Genomic DNA, 24,574 nt, shown 5'->3' on the forward strand with positions numbered 1-24,574 from the left:
TATATCTTATGCTATATGACATATTTAATAATTACATCTATTACTAATTTCAAAACATTCCTCAACGGGGTTATTCTCAAAACCTGTAAATTCTAAACCCTCTTTGAAGATCTTTTCGATCTGACATTTTATGGCAATTTTATTGTTAGAATCTTCTTACTTTTGTCATCCGGTAAGGAAAGTGTTAAAAAATAAATCTAATGAGGGCTCCGTCACGGAATTTCTTTTTTTTTCCTTGTATTTTAACACTTTCTCCACCAGACTGCAAATGTAATTATTCTCCGCATTTCGTTATTAATACAATTCAGTATTAGTATAAGGATTATGGTTTCTTTTTAAATGATTCTTAATGGGCCATAGCATTGTTAAAAGTGAGTTATTAAATGAATACCAAAGGGTTATTTTTTTGCGTTCAATTTATACATAACATTTGCAATTAGAAATAGATTCTAAAATAATTAGACTTTCATCAGACATTAATCAATATGTTCCAATTGATTATACCACCAAAATAAATGTAGAGTGGACATGTAGAGTCAATATCTGGGTGGATGCAGTTGGCCTTGGCCTAACAAACAATAGATGTATATATTCTATACTTATTTATTTCAATACTTTATTTTTTCTGATCTTTTTAAGTATTTTATTTTTAAGTGTTCTGGGTTTTACTTTTTTTTTTTCATTTTATAATTTTTAGCTTTTAACGTCATTAAAGCACAAGGAAACCTTTCTGAAATATTTCTATGTTTTACTACATGCTGTATAAATCTAATTTTTTAAAAAGAAAGAAATTTGGATTGCGGAATACATCATACGCCAATCTTTATAAAAGATTGCAAAATCAATTTACACAGCTTCTGACATGTCTTAATATAAATCATGTAATATATTGAAAGATCAGTAACAGACATCATATTTATAGGTTGTGTGATTTAAAAAAAATAATCAGATTTTTCTTTATTAAAAGCTACTAAAATATAAATCTATATATTTACACTTGGCTGTCACACCGCCTAAGTGTCTTTATGTGGTGTGAAACACAACAAGCCCATAGCAAGATTAAGCTTGCTTTATTTTCATTTCATTAAATATTTCCTTTGATATGAGCTGTAGACTGTTATGTAAAATAGGTCATCATTTCACATCTGCAAATGAAACTTGGAGACTTGTCTCATATTTCTAAGGTGTAGATATTTATTGCAGGCAAATAGTTTCTTGTCTGGGATATGAAGGAAGGTTCTGCTTCTTGTTAACCCCTCTGTAGCAGAAAAGGAGATTTTTGATGTAGTGACTAGTTTAGCAAGCTGAACTCAGCAGTTCTTTGTGCCGCATGTCGTTATTTTTTTTTTTTACAAATTAATTAATTCCACAGTATGTATGACAAACAGTGTAATGAGGAGGACATCGTTACAAGACAATATGACTGCTCATGTTGCAATCCATGGATTTATTTACAGTCTACCAAACACCTAGCAGTCACATATTATTGATATATATATTAGGAATGAAGAATAATAGTGACACTATTGTGCGGTACTACGACTACACAACATACCGCACTCTGGTAGAGGGCAAACAGTAGAGTACAGAGTGTTATGTTAGTAAACTATCTTTGTCACTTTTTAGTTTCTTCTCTCTATCCGTTTTTTAGATGAATAATGTATTCTATGGTGCCCATGAACCTTTATAGGGCAAATGTATGACAGAACGGTGACACAACAGCTGCAGAAGTTCTAAAAACAACAGGAAACCATGTAAAAGTATTTATTAGGGAGTACTTTTTATATAATGGGAGCCACTGATAGATTCAAAAATAGATATATAGCTGCATTTATTTTTTATGATATACATTTAGATGCACGTAAAGAAGAAAAAGGTAAAAAAAAATTGCTTTGAAAACCCCCCATAAAAACATGCACGCCAATGGAATTATTTTTCCAATTTTTTTTATATATCAGTAATAAAGTACAGTTTATATACAGTTGCATCTCCTTTGTGCTATATAGTGTCTCCTAAAGAGAGAAGTAGCAATGTGTGTGTAATATGTATATATATATATAAATATACATATATTAAAATTATATATCTATTTGGTGTCTCCAAAAAAGAGAAATATCAGTATATATGTGTATACCAGTGTGTGTGTATATATATATATATATACTGATGTTTTCCATTTTAGGAGACACTAAATTTAAAGTCTTATTGAATGCTGCTTGCACTAAGACTGAAAGTTTCCTTGTTGAACACTTTTTGCAAGGCAGATTAAATACACCCCAGGCAATATTTGACTATAATTTTCATACTTTAATGCATTTTAAATCTATTACTATGTACTATCTAGTACAATATAATAATATATAATGATATGAAATTGTGATGGTTAGGTATAGCCAAAAGTGTAATCTTTATATGGGTATCTTTTCATTGATATAGTGAAATTCCGTAGAACCCTCACTTTATCATCCAGAACGTTTAATAATCGGGCACATGGAATATTGATAACACAGCACTTAGCAGGTTGCGATGATTTCTACTACATGTAGGTTTTGTGTTTCAAATCAACGCTGACGTTAAATCGCCGTCCATTACTCAGAACAACCTGCTCTGACAGATGCTGCTTACAAGAGCTGTAAAAGTGACCACCTCTGACAACATGCGTAGCTAATTAGGAAGATAATGGGGTCTTGCTCTCATGTAGGATTCTGTAAGGATCACAAACAATTCCATACTCCTAAAGCCACACACCACTGTTTTATTGGATGACCTCACCATGGTACGGTCAACCTTTATAGAGTAAGAGAACAATTTGGCAAGTATTTGTTAATTGTTAGGTGAATGGCACCAGACTAATGCAATCAATCTATGCTGTATAGACCAGCATGTAAAAGCTGACATCTTTCAAGTTGAGCGATTTCTTGTTGGAACCGACAGATGTCAGTAAGACAGACTTAGTCCAGAAGTATGTCAGCTTTGTGTGTTAATTCTGGTTCATGGCACAAAACTTTGAAATGCTGTACGTTCAGTTCGGGAGTCAGAGGTCATGTATAAAAGCATCAGAGTTTGACAGAAAGGGAAAATTTCAGATGATATTTAGCACACCCTGTATAATAAGACTTATATTAGATATCCTTGTGAGATATTGGATAACACTTGGCACAGTCCAAAGTTTTATATAATTTGCAAAGTGCCTTGTTATACAGGTCTGCAAGATATAAAATAGTAATAAAAACTTTTATTATAGAAAAGAAGACATGATTATTATTAAGAATAATTGCGTTATTTGATATTTGATCCAATTTACAGAAATAATATTGATGAAAATAATATCAGTTTTTTTAAAAAACATATTTTATGGATTTGTGTCCCTTTTTTATGTGGATTGTTGTGTATATATGATATGTTATTTTTCTGAAATGATATCGACCAGATCAAAAGAAGTCAGCACATTCATATAGGGATAACATTTCTTCAGATAGGCCTAAGGGGCCCTAGTCTGAGGCTAATGTTGTATACTTTGAAATGGGTACTTCTCTATGAGGACTTTTTTTTCTAACCTGATATTTATACGTGTTATTTGATATCTGATATTTTATGTTTAAACATATTAACCATGTTTTTTTTCCTGTGTGCCTTCACTTTGCTAAGAAACGAAGGAAGGGGAAGCAAAAACAAATAATTATTTTTTGTTTAGATTAACAGACCTTTGACTATGAAGAAGGAAGGAATCCAGACCAGAAACAGAAAAATGTCTAGCAAGTCGAAAAAGAGTAAAAAGATGCTTGATGGACTTGAGGACTACACGAAGGGCAGCTCATTCAGCCCTGCCGCCCTCTCCAGGCATATGTCTACACTTAGTCACATTTCTCCTTTTAGCCACCCCGGCCACATGCTGGGTACACCAACACCAATGCACCCATCATCCAGCCTGTCTTTTGGACCTCATCATCCCTCCAGTATGGTCACTGCCATGGGTTAGACTTTAAACTTTGCTTCTTGCAACTTCCTTAGGACTTCATCTCTATTTTGCATTTTTTTTGCAAACTGATGACCCCCCCCATGTCTATGGACAGGACGTTATTTAAAAGCTCACACAATGTAGTGCTAGCAAATTTTAAAGGAACTCACTATGGCATCTGCACATTCTTGACCACTGAATCTGGATCCCATTTGTGAATAAGCCATTTAAACTTCCACTCCCTGTTGATAAGGGTTTCCAGTGCTGTGAACAAAGGTATGAATATTGCAAAAATATAAAAAAGGAAAAAAAACAATAGAAAAAAAACCCATTCTATATTGTAAATTTTGGAGACTTATCACATCTGTGTAAAAAGCATGAAGGACCACAAGACTATATATAGATGGTGGCTTTGGAAACAAAGACTTATAGACTGCAATGCTTTTTGTCTAAAAAAAGTGAACAAATTGCCAGTGTTGTTTTCCTCTAGCTGGCTGGAGTTGTTTGATGCATTAAACTTGTAGACCCTTCATACATTCAGGATTTTGGACTCTTCTTAGGATGTTCTATTGGTCCCAGGCAATCAGTGTTATTATACCGATATTGCCAACGTGGATGTACAGCTAGCCCATTCCTCAGGCCTCAATGCATTGTGAACAAGTTCCTGTAATTGTTGTTTGTATGTATATTTCAAAGACACCAGAATAATAAAAAAAAGATGTAGATTTATTTCATCATATTATACAGACTGATTGGTTGTATAAATTTATTTACTGCTAGTGTAAAGAACTGCTTTTGTTGTTTTCTTATTATTTTTCTTCTTTAAAAAATAAAATAGATTACATTCGGTTGAATAAAGGTTGGTTGTTATTTTGTTATCTATTTGTTCTAAAAAAAACTATAAAAATTAAACATGTGAATCCTGTATCCAGAAAGACCCTGCTTGGCATAAGGTCTATTGATATGAATGCGGGTTAAACAGACAGAGGGGGGTTGGGGCAAAAATAACTATACTAAGTTATCTTTAATTGCCTGCTCACTACTTTCATTCATAAATCCATCACTATAAAGTTCAGGGGATCAGCTCTCCTTTGTATTGTATTATGTGGAAGTTTTCTCAGCTATTTCATATTGAAATAAAATTAACTGCTACTGTTTCTTATTGTTTATGGTATTACTTGTTAGTCCTGTTCATCCTAGTTGGACGCTTATTGGTGATTATTAGTGTCGCCGAACATGTAAATATTATTCAAGGAAAAAACAAAATGAGCATATACCCTATAGTAAGTAAATAAGTAGTCAATAGTACTAGTACATGTAAATAACATAGGGTACTTATTTAACACAATCAAACAGGATATGACTGTCCCAATTGGGTACACCTTGGCGCTGTTAGATGGCTTTTATGCTTCTTTTTTTTTTAAAGTTAACTAAGTACCCTATGTTATTTACATGTACTATTACTATTCACTTATTTACTTACCATAAGGTATATGCTCATTTAGTTTTTTCCTTGTTTTTTTTTTCTGTGACATGGCCACAATGTGAACATGTTCTTACGTATTGCATGTATACTAACTTATGCTTCGGCTAATTTCTTTGGTTATGTCGCAATAATTGTCAACAAATCAACTTGAAGTGAATGATTAGCAAGTGATTGTTAAGTGTAAGATCTAAATAGATGGAAATGGATGTCCCATTGGAAAGTGTTTGCAAATTTAAGTCCCTGTTTACATCACACTCTTCATTGCATATGCCAGTAAACCTTCTAAGGAATACCACCGAAAAGAAGTCATACAGTCAGAAAAATTACCCATTGGTGACCACTGTAAAAAAAAAGTACAGGGTGGGCCATTTATATGGATGCACCTAAATAAAAAGGGAATGGTTGGTGACATCAAATTCCTGTTTGTGGCACATTAGTATATGGGAGGGGGAAAACTTTTCAAGATGGGTGGTGACCATGGCAGCCATTTTGAAGTTGACCATTTCGGATCCAACTTTTTTTTTTAATGGGAAGAGGGTCATGTGGCACATCAAACTTATTGAGAATTTCACAAGAAAAACAATGCTGTGCTTGGTTTTAATGTAACTTTGTTCTTTCATGAGTTATTTACAAATTTATGACCACTTCTAAAATGTGTTCAAAATGCTGCCCATTGTGTTGGATTGTCAATGCAACCCTCTTCTCCTACTCTTGACACACTGATAGCAACACCACATAAGAAATGCTAGCACGGGCTTCCAGTATCCATTGTTTCAGATGCTGCACATCTCGTATCTTCACAGCATAGACAATTGCCTTCAGATGACCCCAAATATAAAAGTCTAAGGGAGTCAGATCGTGAGACCTTGGTGGCCATTTAACTGGCCCTCAATGACCAATCCACTTTCCAGGAAACTGTTCATGTAGGAATGCTCGGACCTGACACCCATAATGTGGTGGAGCACCAACTTGGGTGTCAGGTCCGAGCATTCCTACATGAACAGTTTACTGGAAAGTGGATTGGTTGTCGTGGGCCAGTTGAATAGCCACCAAAGTCTCCTGATCTGACCCCTTAGACTTTTATCTTTGTGGTCTTCTGAAGGCAATTGTCTATGCTGTGAAGATACGAGATGTGCAGCATCTGAAGCAACGGATACTGGAAGCTTTCTTCTGCGGTGTTGCTATCAGTGTGTCAAGAGTGAGAGAAGAGGGTTGCATTGACAATCCAACACAATGGGCAGCACTTTGAACACATTTTATAAGTGGTCATATATTTGTAAATAACTCATGAAAGATTAAAGTCACATTAAAACCAAGCACACCATTGTTTTTCTTGTGAAATTCTCAATAAGTTTGATGTGCCACATGACCCTCTTCCCATTGAAAAAAGTAAAGTTGTATCCGAAATGGTCAACTTCAAAATGGCCGCAATGGTCACCACCCATCTTGAAAAGTTTTCCCTCTCCCATATACTAATGTGCCACAAACAGGAAGTTGATATCACCAACCATTCCCATTTTATTTAGGTGTATCCATATAAATGGCCCACCCTTTAGAATATGTGGTATCATTTTTTTTGTCATTATACTGACGTTCTGTGTATCAGTCTAACTGGTTAAAAGTACTCTTTTTTTTGACCCGCGTTGTTTGGTTGATATGCTTTCTATAAGCTTAGCATATACATGACTAACTTCTGGCATACATGCTAAGAAAATCACAAATCGAATGAGAACAAGACGTAAAACTGGCAGGCAAATATTCCAAAGCATTATGTACATGATCAAAAGATTACAGCTTCAAAGTCCTAAGTCCTAAAATAAATTTACAATAAATGTAATCAAGTAAGAAAAAAAAGAAAAAAAATCAGCTCTCCCCAAAGAAAAAAAGTCTTCTTATTTAATAATACTATATAACTTAAAAATAGTATGTAATAAAAAACATATTTTTTTCCCATCATCATCATGATAATTTGTAAATTGTACATAAAATATTAGTTTTACTGCATTGTTCATAGCATAAGAGGAAAATTTGCTGGGTTCATCATTCCCCATAAAAATGAATTAGAGTTAATTGGCAAGTAACAAAAAATGTATGTAATAAAAACTATAACTTGTCCCCCCAAAATGATCCTCATATGGCTGCACAGGAAAATAAAAGGTTTGGATTTTGAAATTTTTGCAACACAGAAATTATATATTTTAAAATAAAACATGGTTGTGTTGTGCTAAAGTTAAAAATCAAAACGACCCATTTTTTTTTTGCATTGCAAGGTTGTATCAACAAGTAGCATAAAACTTAACACGGCAATTATACAACACTGTAAACATTAAAAAAAAAAACAAAAACAAAAAAAAAACACAAAAGTATTTCAAATCAAAATTGGAAACATTTTTGGAATGAGAAGGTGAGCTGTGTACATTGCCTATTGTGAATGGTGTATACTTATATATAAGTTACCATTCATTTTATTCCTATTTGAGTTGAAATTTAGACAACTACTTAAAAGTTATATTTACAGAACAGTAATTGTTAACCTATTTTGCAGCTCAGTAGTCAATGTAAAATAATGCAAGATTTGAGCATTCTAAGAATATAGAAAGACGTATGTTAACGTTTAACATTATTTTTTCTTTAACATAATAATCTTGATTTAAATAATATATATTTTTCTGATGACACTTCCCCATTAAGTTCAGTTTGCAGACATTAATCATCAAGAAATGATTATCAGGTGGAGAAACTGTTCCATTTGTTACGACTAACATATAACATTCACAGAATTGTGTATCCTTGTATATGCATTGATTGTTCATGTTTCAAAAGTAATCTTGTCAGTGATGAAGAATATTTTAATCTGCAATTTCATAGATCAGTCATCATTATGAATGAGTGTATGCTTTCTCAAACTTGACAGTATTACCAGCCCTTTATTTGGCCCTTTGGTATATACACCAAACTTATTGTTACACATCACTTTCTCCATAGGAGAACATAATCAAAGTTCCCTATCAGTATGTCTTTGGAGTGTGGGAGGAAATTGGAGTATTTGGAGGAAACCCACGCAAACACGGAGAGAATATACAAACTGCTTGCAGATAGTGTCCTTCATCAGATTTCATAAGACCCCAGCTCTAACAGTCTATTATGCTATCCACTGAGCCACCATGCGGTTCATAGTCATTCATTTAGCTGTAGACTGGAAACATTGAAATAACAGTGCAGTATATTCAGATTTAAAGAGGACCTTTTTACTGTATCAAAAGTGGCCAGTTATTGCTTTATTTTATTACGGCTGCTTTCCTTAGTATTTTGTTGATTTTTTTAAAAATCCATCATATGGTTCTAGATATATGGACTTTATTATTTAGTGCTTAATCTTTATGGTGTTTACAGATGGGGGCATTACTCCTAAGGTGATTATGAAGTACAGTCTAAGGACATGTCCTCAGAAAGGCCTGTGAGCCTCGCTCCATTGGAAACACCATAAAAAGTAGCACTAGATTAAATGGCCAATAACTCCAGAAACATTTGTAAGATAACAAAAAACTAAAAAAATCTACATGTTCAGGGGAGTAGCAGGAACAAACTTAAGTGCAAGAACTGGCCGCATTTGAACAGGTGACATTTGACCTGGTTTCCTATGTAAGAAACTTTTAAATATCTGTAATAATAGTATATAGAAACTTAATATTAAGCCACAATAGAGAATATATATATATATATATATATATATATATATATAATAATAATAATAATAATAATAATTTTTATTTATATAGCGCCAACATATTCCGCAGCGCTTTACAACTTATAGAGGGGACTTGTACAGACAATAGACATTACAGCATAACAGAAATCACAGTTCAAAATAGATACCAGGAGGAATGAGGGCCCTGCTCGCAAGCTTACAAACTATGAGGAAAAGGGGAGACACGAGAGGTGGATGCTAACAATTGCTTTAGTTATTTGGACCAGCCATAGTGTAAGGCTCGGGTGTTCATGTAAAGCTGCATGAACCAGTTAACTGCCTAAGTATGTAGCAGTACAGACACAGAGTGCTATTTACTGCATAAAGTGTATGAGAACACGATGCAAGGAACCTGATTATGTGTTTTTTTTTTTTTCTATTTTTAATAGGCCACACAGGGATAGTTAGGTTAATGCGTTGAGGCGGTAGGCAAGTCTGAACAAATGCGTTTTTAGGGCACGCTTAAAACTGTGGGGATTGGGGATTAATCGTATTAACCTAGGTAGTGCATTCCAAAGAATCGGCGCAGCGCGTGTAAAGTCTTGGAGACGGGAGTGGGAGGTTCTGATTATTGAGGATGCTAACCTGAGGTCATTAGCGGAGCGGAGGGCACGGGTAGGGTGGTAGACTGAGACCAGAGAGGAGATGTAGGGTGGTGCTGAGCCATGGAGTGCTTTGTGGATGAGGGTAGTAGTTTTGTACTGGATTCTGGAGTGGATGGGTAGCCAGTGTAATGACTGGCAGAAGGTAGAGGCATCGGTGTAACGGTTGGTGAGGAATATGATCCTGGCATATATACATATACAGTACAAACCAAAAGTTTGGACACACCTTCTCATTTAAAGATTTTTCTGTATTTTCATGACTATGAAAATCATACATTCACACTGAAGGCATCAAAACTATGAATTAACACATGTGGAATTATATGCTTAACAAAAAAGTGTGAAACAACTGAAATTATGTCTTATATTCTAGGTTCTTCAAAGTAGCCACCTTTTGCTTTGATGACTGTTTTGCACACTCTTGGCATTGTCTTGATGAGCTTCAAGAGGTAGTCACCGGCAAATGGCTTGCACTTCACAGGTGTGCCCAATCAGGTTTAATAAGTGGGATTTCTTGCCTTATAAATGGGGTTTGGACCTTCAGTTGTGTTGTGCAGAAGTCTGGTGGATACACAACTGATAGTCCTACTGAATAGACTGTTAGAATTTGTATTATGGCAAGAAAAAAGCAGCTAAGTAAAGAAAAACCGAGTGGCCATCATTAGTTTAAGAAATGAAGGTCAGTCAGTCCGAAAAATTGGGAAAACTTTGAAAGTGTCCCCAAGTGCAGTGGCAAAAACCATCAAGCGCTACAAAGAAACTGGCTCACATGATGACCGCCCCAGGAAAAGAAGACCAAGAGTCACCTCTGCTTCTGAGGATAAGTTTATCCGAGTCACCAGCCTCAGAAATCACAGGTTAACGGCAGCTCATATTAGAGACCAGGTCAATGCCACACAGAGTTCTAGCAGCAGACACATCTCTACAACAACTGTTAAGAGGAGACTTTGTGCAGCAGGCCTTCATGGTAAAATAGCTGCTTGGAACCACTGCTAAGGGCAGGCAACAAGCAGAAGAGACTTGTTTGGGCTAAAGAACACAAGGAATGGACATTAGACCAGTGGAAATCTGTGCTTTGATCTGATGAGTCCAAATTTGAGATCTTTGGTTCCAACCACCGTGTATTTGTGCAATGCAGAAACGGTGAACGGATGGACTCTACATGCCTGGTTCCCACCGTGAAGCATGGTGGAGGAGGTATGATGGTGTGGGGGTGCTTTGCTGGTGACACTGTTGGGGATTTATTTAAAATTGAAGGCATACTGAACCAGGATGGCTACCACAGCATCTTGCAGCGGCATGCTATTCCATCCGGTTTGCGTTTAGTTGGACCATCATTTATTTTTCAACAGGACAATGACCCCAAACACACCTCCAGGCTGTGTAAGGGCTACGCCAGATGACCTGGCCTCCACAGTCACCAGACCTGAACCCAATCGAGATGGTTTTGGGTGAGCTGGACCGCAGAGTGAAGGCAAAAGGGCCAACAAGTGCTAAGCATCTCTGGCAACTACTTCAAGATTGTTGGAAGACCATTCCCTGTGACTACCTTTTGAAGTTTATCAAGAGAATGCCAACAGTGTGCAAAGCAGTCATCAAAGCAAAAGGTGGCTACTTTGAAGAACCTAGAATATAAGACATATTTTCAGTTGTTTCATACTTTTTTGTTAAGTATATAATTCCACATGTGTTATGTCATAGTCTTGATGCCTTCAGTGTGAATGCACAATTTTCATAGTCTTGAAAATACAGAAAAATCTTTAAATGAGAAGGTGTGTCCAAACTTTTGGTCTGTACTGTATATATATATATATATATATATATATATATATATATCTATATATATATATATATATATATATATATATGCAGCGCCCCAGAGTCCTGGTCGTTGCAGTACTGTGGCTCCGCCACTATGGGGAGCTACGGTGCGTCCGATGGCACTGAAGGAGTTCATCTGATCAGGTATCACAGACACCAATACATTTCACAGCTGGGCCTCCGGGGGGAGCTAAGGGTGCTATTCATTAGGCCACTCCCCACCATAGTGGGTAAACTGGGGGTCAGGCAGGAAGTTAGATCAGAAAGCTGACTGGATTGGACGAAGCAACACCGGGTGGCAGAGGGTGTTGTGGAGGAAGAGACAGTAGGGTCTCTGTCAGGGGTGGGATCCTGACAGAGGCTTGGCATTGAACAGAACGTAACGGGTCCGCGCCAGCTCCGGGAAGTGGCGGGACCCAAGAAAGGATTAGAAGCGAGATAGATTGTGCTGAGTGAGAAACGAGATCAAGCAATAGGAGAATACCAGTAGGGGTCGTGCTGTAAGACCGGAGCAACATCCTACTGAGGCGCACTACCGGTGGCCGGAACGCCGAGGGAGTATTACAATAACCAGCTTCAAGCAATACTCTAAACAGCGGCAGGACAGTCAGTCTCAGGCGGGCTGTCTCACCTAAATCACCTATGAAGTCTTGGGAGGCAATTGCGGGAGAGGGGCGTCTCTAGGGTCCCGGAAGAACTCCAGGCCTATCCGACAAACGGGTGCCGTTCCAACCGTAACATCAGGGAGGGACGGAGGATTAGAAGAACATCATTTAATCGAGTTGTGAGGGAACACAAGAAACAGACACAACAGTTGTGGGGTACTTTTCGTAAGCACAGCAGGGAAGGACTACAACACATAGCGCTAAGAAGGAAGGCACCGATTTCCACCTGTGAAGTGAACTCTGTAGGTGCCATTGGACCAGCCGGACTTGCGCAGCCTGGTGAACCATATTCTGGACTGAGGACTCAGAGATCTCCAGTAAAAAGGTAAAGAGACTGCAACCTGGTGTCCTCGTTATTTACTGCACCGCACCACCACCACTATCCACACCGATCATTCACTGTGCGCCCCACGGCAGGGTCACGGACCGGGGCCTAGCCGCCGTGACAACCCCAGAAGCAAAGACTCAGAGGCCCGGTACCGGGTACCCCTCGGCCCTGCGGCAGTGGGGGCGCCACAACTTGGCGTCACGAACAGGATCTACTTAAGCCTGAAGAATCAGGTCATGTGTGCCTTGGAACTGTAATTTGTTGTGCTTGGACTGTACTTTATTGCAAAGACTGTGCTGCACCATTTACCGCCAAAAGTTCCCGCCAAAAACCGCCGCCATTGCTACGCCAGAGAAGCAGGAGGGCGTGCCATGGGAGGGGACTACCAAAGTGGCGCCAGAAGCGGTGATCGCCCCCTGCGCCCCTTGTTGCAAAGCGATGACCTGTCTCAAAGCAGAGAACCGCCCCCTGACTTGCGATGGCGGGAACGAGGTGAAGGAGGAGCTCGACCTTGGAGAAATGGCAGAGTCAGATGCATGCATTGCCGCCGAATGCCGGACAGCGACGATGAACAGCAGGTGCCCGAACAACGGCGAGGTGATCCCGGTTTGTCCTCACCCATCAGAAGAGGACTCGCGTCCACCGCCGGTGAGGGACCTGGACTCCTTGGAGACACCAGTGGGGGAGCCGAGCCTGCCTATCCTAGTCACGGAATCATGGAGGGCGGAGTTACGTCAAGAGATGACTCCGGAGGAGCCGCGGTCCGGGCTGCAGCCGATTCCAGTGTCCTTGTCAACGGACCGGAGCGACATCGGTGGAATCACATCAGGCGCAGGTATGGACGACATCCCTACTCCCCTGGCCGATTCTGCTCTCCCGACCGATCCGGCTCCCCTGATCGATCCCACTCCCGTGACCGCTCCCCACCCCGGCAATGATCGTTCCTTCTTGGTGGAGCGGGTTATCCTCACCTCCAACGTGATGGGGAAGCTAGTGCCTCCGCTACCAACCAAGATGGGAGAACCCATAGGTGTGGGCCTAGACGGGGTGATCCTTCGGTGGGACACCCCCTGGACAGGGCCGGATGGGACCCGGGAGGATGGCCTCACCCTTGCGGTACTTACCTGGGAGCAGTATAAGCAATGTCTGATCCAACACTGGAAAGATCGGGACGAGACCGAACCACCTGACACGCAACGTAAGAAGTCTGCTCCCGGCAGGAAAGACGTGGTAAAGCGGGGAACTGTACTGGCCTACCACCCGAAGAGGGGATGGGGCTCCATACAGGAACCGGGGCTACCAACTGATGTCTTTGTCACTAGCTATAATGTGAAGACCCCCTGCTGCAGTCGAAATGGTGACCCGTTACAAAGAGGGGATCAGGTGACTTACACCCGCCATCGGAGTGCACAAGGATGGTGTGCCCGGAACGTTCGACGGTGTGAGCCTGAGAGAGCGCCCCCTGTTGTCCCGATCATGACTGATCCCGATTTGCCGGACCTCGTTCCCATCACCACGGTACATCTTGTAGCGGCTACCGAACTCGCAAGCAGGATTAGCCTTCAAATCCAGGCACCGGCTGATCTGATGGCATCTGAGAGACCAACTACCAGTACGGGTGCCACGTTGGCTGGGGGACAAAGACCACCCCCAGACTTAGAAGAATAAACCTCAATACCATGAATCTGTAAATAGTTACTGTTTTCCTGTGTTCTGCTAAACCCGTCCAGGGTAAACTTTTAAAGGGATCCTTTTGTTGACCCGGGATCCCTAGTGTTTTGTTTTGTTTGTCTTTCCAAAGTTTTTGCACAAGTTTTAGAACTGCTGAAATCATGAACAGTGCATGATCCGAACTTCTTGTAAATAGTTTGCACCTTATTAAAGGCGCTCCCTACTGGTTTTACTTCAAAAAGGACTCTTTGCGAAGATACCGCACTGGAACCTTTGCTGAGTATGGACTGGTAGCTTGGGAAGACACGCTACCTCACAGAGACTTGGTCCCCTCTTAAAGGGGATGTTCATTTATCGTATTTCAATAGTAAAATTGCTTAAGATAAATAGCAATAATGTCAATGAGAGAAAAGTGATGATAATGTTTGTACAAGAGAGTTATATGTGTTTAATTAGTTAAATGTGAAGGAATACTGATGATGTGCTCTGAGAAGTAAAAGGTGAAAGATAGAAGAAGGATGCAGTGGGCCCGTAGAAATAGATGTGGTGTCCAGCATGCAAGAAAGGAAGAAAGATAATGAGAAGGCTTAATGTTCGATAGACAATGTTTAGATAATGCTGATAGAAAGTTAGGATAGAAGGTAAACCCTGAGTCCTGATAGGAGTCATGTAGAGATGACTCAGTGCTCTTAAACTGAAAGAAATGTTATGTTCTATACTGTGTATAGTAGTTGAAAAGGCAGTAGGCCCTGGCTGAACGGGGCGGTCCTGTAAAAGAAAGGAGAGGCAGTAGGTCTGGTGCCGATAGGACCGGCGGTCCTGCAGATTTAAAGAAGGAGAATGAGAAAGTTAAAGTGCCTTATAATGTGATTATAGGAAGGTCTTTAGTGGATTTAGAGTGTGAGTCCTTAAAGGCAATGTTAAATTATTGTTCAACAATTTTGCACTTAAGTAGAATGCCCGGTTGGGTAACAGGAGTTATTTATAGCCTGTAATTTATAATGTTAACCATGTTTGTAACGTTCAAGTGTCCTCACCTCCCATAAAGGGAAGCTCTGTTCAAATATGCTTATTGTTATTGCACTCAACAAAATTGTATGTCTTTTTACTAACTTGTATTGTTGTTTTCTTCCCAGTCCCGGAGTACTGTGTTTAACCAGGGGGGAGTGCAGCACCCCAGAGTCCTGGTCGTTGCAGTACTGTGGCTCCGCCACTATGGGGAGCTACGGTGCGTCCGATGGCACTGAAGGAGTTCATCTGATCAGGTATCACAGACACCAATACATTTCACAGCTGGGCCTCCGGGGGGAGCTAAGGGTGCTATTCATTAGGCCACTCCCCACCATAGTGGGTAAACTGGGGGTCAGGCAGGAAGTTAGATCAGAAAGCTGACTGGATTGGACGAAGCAACACCTGGTGGCAGAGGGTGTTGTGGAGGAAGAGACAGTAGGGTCTCTGTCAGGGGTGGGATCCTGACAGAGGCTTGGCATTGAACAGAACGTAACGGGTCCGCGCCAGCTCCGGGAAGCGGCGTGACCCAAGAAAGGATTAGAAGCGAGATAGATTGTGCTGAGTGAGAAACGAGATCAAGCAATAGGAGAATACCAGTAGGGGTCGTGCTGTAAGACCGGAGCAACATCCTACTGAGGCGCACTACCGGTGGCCGGAACGCCGAGGGAGTATTACAATAACCAGCTTCAAGCAATACTCTAAACAGCGGCAGGACAGTCAGTCTCAGGCGGGCTGTCTCACCTAAATCACCTATGAAGTCTTGGGAAGCAATTGCGGGAGAGGGGCGTCTCTAGGGTCCCGGAAGAACTCCAGGCCTATCCGACAAACGGGTGCCGTTCCAACCGTAACATCAGGGAGGGACGGAGGATTAGAAGAACATCATTTAATCGAGTTGTGAGGGAACACGAGAAACAGACACAACAGTTGTGGGGTACTTTCCGTAAGCACAGCAGGGAAGGACTACAACACATAGCGCTAAGAAGGAAGGCACCGATTTCCACCTGTGAAGTGAACTCTGTAGGTGCCATTGGACCAGCCGGACTTGCGCAGCCTGGTGAACCATATTCTGGACTGAGGACTCAGAGATCTCCAGTAAAAAGGTAAAGAGACTGCAACCTGGTGTCCTCGTTATTTACTGCACCGCACCACCACCACTATCCACACCGATCATTCACTGTGCGCCCCACGGCAGGGTCACGGACCGGGGCCTAGCCGCCGTGACAACCCCAGAAGCAGAGACTCAGAGGCCCGGTACCGGGTACCCCTCGGCCCTGCGGCAGTGGGGGCGCCACATATATATATATATGTATACATACACACATATGGTGAAAATTGTTGGTACCCCTCCTTTAATGACAGAAAAACCCACAATGGTCACAGAAATAACTTGAATCTGACAAAAGTAATAATAAATAAAAAATCTATGAAAATGAACAAATGAAAGTCAGACATTGCTTTTCATCCATGCTTCCACAGAATTTAAAAAAATAAAACTCATGAAATAGGCCTGGACAGAAATGATGGTACCCTTAACTTAATATTTTGTTGCACAACCTTTTGAGACAATCACTGCAATCAAACGATTCCTGTAACTGTCAATGACACTTCTGCACCTCTTGACAGGTATTATGGCCCACTCCTCAAGAGCAAACTGCTCCAGCTGTCTCATGCTTGAATGTTGCCTTTTCCAGATGGCATGTTTCAGCTCTTTCCAAAGATGCTCCATAGGATTTAGGTCAGTGCTCATAGAAGGGAACTTCAGAATAGTCCAATGTTTTCCTCTTTCATCCTTGGGTGTTTTTAGCTGTGTGTTTTGAGTCATTATCCTGTTGCAAGACCCATAACCTGTGACTGAGACCAAGTTTTCTGACACTGCGCAGCACATTTCTCTCTAGAATCCCTTGATAGTCTTGATATTTCATTGTACCCTGCACAGATTCTAGATACCCTGTGCCAGATGCAACAAAGCATCCCCAGAACATAACAGATCCTCCTCCATGTTTCATAGTAGGGACAGTGTTCTTTTTTTGATATGCTTCATTTTTCCATCTATAAACATAGAGCAGATGTGCCTTGCCAAAAAGTTCAATTTTTGTCTCATCTGTCCATACGACATTTTCCCAGAAGCTTTGTGGCTTGCCAACATGTAGTTTGCACAAGAAAGCAAGATCTGTATAACAGTTGTACTAAACAGATGAACCCACTAGATATAGGTAATACTAAATACAGCGCAAGTGGAAATAAAACATAACTTTTACTAGAAATGGATAAAAGTCAAAACAAAGTCACCCAAAAGTGATATAAAAACACATGGGGTAAGGTCTCAGCTATGAGACACAAAACAACCCCTTATAGGATTCAAAAACACTCCGCCTGCAGAGGCACTTGCGGATGAAAAGCAGACCAACGTATGAGTTAAACACTAACTGCCAGAGACAAATACATATGAATCACAGAGCAATACTTCATACAGTTGGTTGCATGTGAAAAAATTATCACAGAATGGCAAAAACATGGCACCTATGATACGGTGTCGCTAGTAAGAATAAGAATTCTGGGACTGACTACAGGGAGAGTGCAGGGCATGTTATTACAGGGGTAGCTGTGGACTGCCCTTGTAAGGGCAGGAGTTCTGGGGACAGATTATTGTTAGCCCCATAGGGAATGACAGGGTATTGTCATCTCTTTTCAGCAAACTCCGGAGGGGTGACAAGGACACTAAACTTCAGGAGGGCAAATTTCCAACGGATGAGAGAGGATCTTGGTGCAATTAACTGGGACGATATCCTGAGACATAAAAGTACACAAAGAAAATGGGAGACATTTATTAGCATCCTGGATAGGACCTGTGCACAGTATATACCGTATGGGAATAAACATACTAGAAATAGGAGGAAACCAATATGGCTAAATAAAGCTGTAAGGGGCGCAATAAGTGACAAAAAGAAAGCATTTAGAGAATTAAAGGATGTAGGGAGTGAGGAGGCATTAAATAAATACAAAAAATTAAATAAATTATGCAAAAAGCAAATCAAGGCAGCAAAGATTGAGACAGAGAGACTCATTGCTAGAGAGAGCAAAAATAACCCCAAAATATTCTTTAACTACATAAATAGTAAGAAACTAAAAAATGATAGTGTTGGCCCCCTTAAAAATAGTCTGGGTGAAATGGTGGATGAGGATGAGGAAAAAGCCAATATGCTAAATGACTTTTTTTCATCAGTATTTACAAAAGAAAATCCCATGGCAGCCAATATGACTAGTGATAATAATTCCCAATTTAATGTTACCTGCTTAACCCAGCAGGAAGTACGGCGGCGTCTAAAAATCACAAAAATTGACAAATCTCCGGGCCCAGATGGGATACACCCCCGAGTACTGCAGGAATTAAGTGCAGTCATTGATAGACCATTATTTTTAATCTTTAAAAAGTCCATAATAACAGGGTCTGTACCACAGGACTGGCGTATAGCAAATGTGGTGCCAATATTCAAAAAGGGGACAAAAACTGAACTCGAAAATTATAGGCCAGTAAGTTTAACCTCTACTGTGGGTAAAATCCTGGAGGGCATTCTAAGGGATGCTATACTGGAGTATCTGAAGAGGAATAACCTCATGACCCAGTATCAGCACGGGTTTACTAGGGACCAATCATGTCAGACTAATTTGATCAGCTTCTATGAAGAGGTAAGTTCCGGTCTGGACCAAGGGAACCCAGTAGATGTAGTGTATATGGACTTTTCAAAAGCTTTTAATACGGTGCCACACAAAAGGTTGATACATAAAATGAGAATAATGGGGATAGGGGAAAATATGTGCAAGTGGGTTGAGAGTTGGCTCAGGGATAGGAAACAAAGGGTGGTTATTAATGGAGCACACTCGGACTGGGTCACGGTTAGTAGTGGGGTACCACAGGGGTCAGTATTGGGCCCTCTTCTTTTTAACATATTTATTAATGACCTTGTAGGGGGCATTCAGAGTAGAATTTCAATATTTGCAGATGACACTAAACTCTGCAGGGTAATCAATACAGGGGAGGACAATTTTATATTACAGGCTGATTTATGTAAACTAGAAGCTTGGGCTGATAAATGGGAAATGAGCTTTAATGGGGTTAAATGTAAGGTCATGCACTTGGGTAGAAGTAATAAGATGTATAACTATGTGCTTAATTCTAAAACTCTGGGCAAAACCGTCAATGAAAAAGACCTGGGTGTATGGGTGGATGACAAACTCATATTCAATGGCCAGTGTCAGGCAGCTGCTACAAAGGCAAATAAAATAATGGGATGCATTAAAAGAGGCATAGATGCTCATGAGGAGAACATAATTTTACCTCTATACAAGTCACTAGTTCGACCATACTTAGAATACTGTGCACAGTTCTGGTCTCCGGTGTATAAGAAAGACATAGCTGAACTGGAGCGGGTGCAGAGAAGAGCAACCAAGGTTATTAGAGGACTGGGGGGTCTGCCATACCAAGATAGGTTATTACACTTGGGGCTATTTAGTTTGGAAAAACGAAGACTAAGGGGTGATCTTATGTTAATGTATAAATATATGAGGGGACAGTACAAAGACCTTTCTGCTGATCTTTTTAATCATAGACCGGTGACAGGGACAAGGGGGCATCCTCTACGTCTGGAGGAAAGAAGGTTTAAGCATAATAACAGACGCGGATTCTTTACTGTAAGAGCAGTGAGACTATGGAACTCTCTGCCGTCTGATGTTGTAATGAGTGACTCATTGCTTCAATTTAAGAGGGGACTGGATACCTTTCTGGAAAAGTATAATATTACAGGGTATATATATTGGATTCCTTGATAAGGCGTTGATCCAGGGAACTAGTCTGATTGCCGTATGTGGGGTCGGGAAGGAATTTTTTTCCCCATGATGGAGCTTACTCTTACCACATGGGTTTTTTTTGCCTTCCCCTGGATCAACATGTTAGGGCATGCTAGGCTATGGGTTGAACTAGATGGACTTAAAGTCTTCCTTCAACCTTAATAACTATGTAACTATGTACCTATGTATTCCCTGACCAGAAGTTTTCCGGTACTCCTGCTCATACATCATGGAACTGGTGAGATCGTTCCGTTTTCCAATTCTTATTCTTACTAGCGTCACCGTATCATAGGTGCCATGTTTTTGCCATTCTGTGATAATTTTTTCACATGCAACCAACTGTATGAAGTAATGCTCTGTGATTCATATGTATTTGTCTCTGGCAGTTAGTGTTTAACTCATACGTTGGTCTGCTTTTCATCCGCAAGTGCCTCTGCAGGCGGAGTGTTTTTCAATCCTATAAGGGGTTGTTTTGTGTCTCATAGCTGAGACCTTACCCCATGTGTTTTTATATCACTTTTGGGTGACTTTGTTTTGACTTTTATCCATTTCTAGCAAAAGTTATGTTTTATTTCCACTTGCGCTGTATTTAGTACAACATGTAGTTTGGCAAATTCTAGTCTGGCTTTTTTATTATTTTTTTCAACAATAGTGTCCTCCTTGGTCATCTCCCATGAAGTCCACTTTGGCTCATACAACGACGGATGGTGCGATCTGACACTGATGTTCCTTGAGCATGAAGTTCACCTTTAATCTGTTTAGAAGTTTTTCTGGGCTCTTTTGTTACCATTCGTATTACCTGTCTCTTTGATTTGTCATCCATTTTCCTCCTGCGGCCACGTCCAGGGAGGTTGGCTACAGTCCCATGGATCTTAAATTTCTGAATAATATGTGCAACTGTAGTCACAGGAACATCAAGCTGCTTATATCTTTTACCTTTAACATGCTTGTCTATAATTTTCTTGTTAATCTCCTGAGACTACCCTTTCCTTCACTTCCTCTGGTCCATGTTGAGTGTGATACACACCATGTCACCAAACAGCACAGTGAGTATCTGTAGCCCTATATACAGGCCCACTCACCGATTCCAAGATTGAAGACACCTGTGATGCTAGTTAGTGGACACACCTTGATTAAACATGTCCTTTTTGTCACATTATTTTCAGGGGTACCACCATTTCTGTCCAGTCCTATTTCATGAGTTTTATTTTATTTTTTTAATTCTGTGGAAGCATGGTTGGAAAAGCAATGTCTGATTTTCATTTGTTCATTTTCATAGATTTTCTTATTTATTATTACTTTTGTCAGATTCAAGTTATTTCTGTGACCATTGTGGGTTTTTCTGTCATTAAGCGAGGGGTACCAACAATTTTGACCACGTGTGTATATAGCCATGGCTGAAAGTTTTGGAACCCTTTAAGGATTTCTCCTAGAAAATTATTGCAATTATACATGTTTTGTTATACACATGTTTATTTCCTTTGTGTGCGGGAGCAACACAAAAAACTGAGAAAAATAAATGTGTATAATATAATGAGTAATTGCAATAATTTTCTGGGAGAAATACTTCATTTTTTGGAACAGTTATGTATAATTATTATATATAAATAAAATAAAAGCCAAAGATTGATCAGCATCTCCTAATAGAATAAAGCAAATGTGAACCGTTGTAACAGTTGTGAGCAATTATAATTACTTTAAAAATGCACGTATTATAGTTTGAGGTCTATTCACATGTTTATGCATTTTTGCAGACCAAGTGGCCAGCACAAAATCATGTAGACATTTCCAATTTTGATATGAGCTATGGATCAGTCTTGTCAATGCAGGTCTACGGGTCCATGAAAAAAATCGGACAGTACTTGGATGCCATCAATTGCTGTCCATTTTTCACAGATTGTTTAATAGATTTGATAGGAGAAGCTTGAGAAGCCTCCACCATTTTTTTTTCATTAGAGAAAAACTGATAAATCTATGATGGCATAAACTGATACTCTGACCAAAATCTGATGAAAATCTGATCAAACACAGTGGTGAAACTCAGACCATTTTTTGCAAATGAGAAAAATCAGGGACATTACTGACATCTGAATGAGCCCTAAGGCTGTTTTTCATTAGTTCTGGATCCTGCCAGCCCTTGTTGAGACCAGGGCTCTGTCGGGCCATATTATCACTTCCAAGACTCCTTGTTCTTCTTTACCCTAAATATAGTTCTTAATGATATTGGATGCATGTTTGAGGTCATTGTCTTGCTGAAGAACACATTTGGAGCCAATCAAAGGCTTTCTTGATGATATTACATGATGGATAATTATCTATCTGGTTGTCTTAGTCATGAGGGCACCAATAATACTCATAAAATCCACAACTGCATTTGCTGAAATGCAGCCCAAAACTTAAAAGAATTCTCTATCATGCTTCACTTTTGCCTGCAGACACTTATTATGTTACTGATCTCCAGCCTTTCTTTTAAAGATAAATATTTAAAATATTGAATCATCAGTCCATGCCATTTTTCTTGACCCCAATTCTTATGTTTTCACATTAACGCTAGTCACATCCATATTGAATGTATTATTATTTATTTATATAGCACCATTAATTCCATGGTGCTGTACATGAGAAAGGGGTTACGTACAGGGTTATAGATATTGTTTCCAGTAAACAAATTTACAGTGACAGACTGGTACAGAGGGGAGAGGACCCTGTCCTTGCGGACTTACATTCTATGGCTTGTATGGCTTTCCATGAAGATCACTTCTGGATAAACTTTTCCAAGCAGTATATGAGTATAGCCAGGTTCTATTGGTTGCAGCAAGTTTTGAGCTGATGGCACAAAATCTTCCGATTTTGAAGGATAGTAAGCTCAATTTGTCTTTCATCTATTGCTGGAAGCTTTGCACTAGACCTTGGAAATCAAGATCCCAAAGTATGGAGGAAGAGTGGAGAGGCACACAATCCAAGCTGCTTGAGGTCTAGTGTGAAGTTTCCACAATCAGTGATGGTTTGGGGAGCCATGTGATCTGCTGGTGTAGGTCCACTCTGTTTTATCAAGACCAAAGTGGTAGGCCTTGGGATTTTTCCACTGCATGGGATAGATCCCAAGCCTTGTCTGGTGCTGTGGTCTCCCATTCAGGCCTGGCCACTGGGATGACTGCTCAGCACAGACTCCGGTCCCAGCATCTTGCTCAGGCTCGTGCTGTATGTGTGGTTACTGCTGGCTCTCCTGCTAAGTCTATGGTAACCATTGGTATACACGTGCAGCATTGCGCTCCGGAGACTAAGTCCAGAAATCACGTTACTGAGCATGTCCAAGCGCCATCTCATTGGTGCTCATTCATCAGCTGCTCTGGTGATGTGGCAGCTCCAGATTGCTCCACGGGCAAGGTCCTGTCTGAATGGACTTGAGCTTTATGTATAATAGGCTCTCAGAGGCCCACACCAGTGCGCTTGTATCATTATCCTACATGTGTGTATGGGACATTGCATCAGTGTGGTCTTTATCAGCATGTGCTCAGGGTCGGCGGTAAGCCATTAGAATTCCGGCACTTCCAGAGAGGAGATTGTCTGAATGAATTCAAGGCTGGCGTTTAGCCATCAGAATTCCAGCACCTTCGGAGTGGAGCTTTTTGTGTGCTTTTGCTGACTGTGTGACCACCGATTGCTTTTACCCCATGAGTGGGCTTCGTTCCCCTGTGAGGTTAACAGGCATCGTATCTAGCGTTATAACTTTTCCGTTACTGTGTGCGAGTGACACAGCTCTATTTCAGAGCATCTGTTCCATTACTGTGTGCGAGTGGCACAGCTCTGTAGCAGACTATCTGTTTTGTTTCTGCTTGCATGTTCTTTTCTGGCGCTGTTCACGGAGTGGCGTTTAACTCTGCTCACTGTGTGTTCCGTCATTTTTCACACTAGCTGCAGTTTAACATCTCTGCGCGGTGGACCCTGGGTTGCGATTGCACTTTAATATTTAATTTATTTAGTGCAATCCGCCAACCCTAACACAAAGTCAGCACAGCGGTCTACCAGGAAATTTTAGAGCACTTAAAGCTTCCCTCTGCCGACAAGTAGTGTTGAGCATTCCGATACCGCAAGTATCGGGTATCGGCCGATACTTGCGGGTATCGAAATTCCGATACCGAGATCCGATACTTTTGTGGTATCGGGTATCGGTATCGAAACAACATTAATGTGTAAAAGAAAGAATTAAAATAAAAAATATTGCTATACTCACCTCTCCGACGCAGCCTGGACCTTACCGAGGGAACCGGCAGCGTTCTTTGCTTAAAATGCGCGCGTTTACTGCCTTCCGTGACGTCACGGCTTGTGATTGGTCGCGTGCTGCCCATGTGGCCGCGACGCGACCAATCACAGAAAGCCGTGACGTAATTTTCAGGTCCTGAATGCCTAATTCTAGGCATTCAGGATTTGAAAAT

General features: G+C 40.4%; 1 protein-coding gene across 6 annotated transcripts in view; it reads left to right on the forward strand.

The window, feature by feature from the left end:
* The window catches only part of GATA3 (GATA binding protein 3), a 31,791-nt gene extending 27,544 nt beyond the window's left edge, over positions 1–4,247 (forward strand). For 4 of the 6 annotated variants that reach the window (XM_077264504.1, XM_077264506.1, XM_077264505.1 and 1 more), the window contains one exon: positions 3,695–4,247. In XM_077264504.1, the coding sequence (XP_077120619.1) occupies positions 3,695–3,979 (285 nt within the window). In that variant the 3' untranslated portion in view covers positions 3,980–4,247. The remainder of the gene's footprint in view (positions 1–3,694) is intronic. The other 2 variants (XM_077264509.1, XM_077264510.1) reach the window with 1 other exon arrangement.
* The last annotated feature ends 20,327 nt before the right edge of the window (positions 4,248–24,574 follow it).

Source organism: Ranitomeya variabilis, chromosome 5 (genome assembly GCF_051348905.1).
Source record: "Ranitomeya variabilis isolate aRanVar5 chromosome 5, aRanVar5.hap1, whole genome shotgun sequence".
Classification (NCBI taxonomy): Eukaryota; Metazoa; Chordata; class Amphibia; order Anura; family Dendrobatidae; genus Ranitomeya; species Ranitomeya variabilis.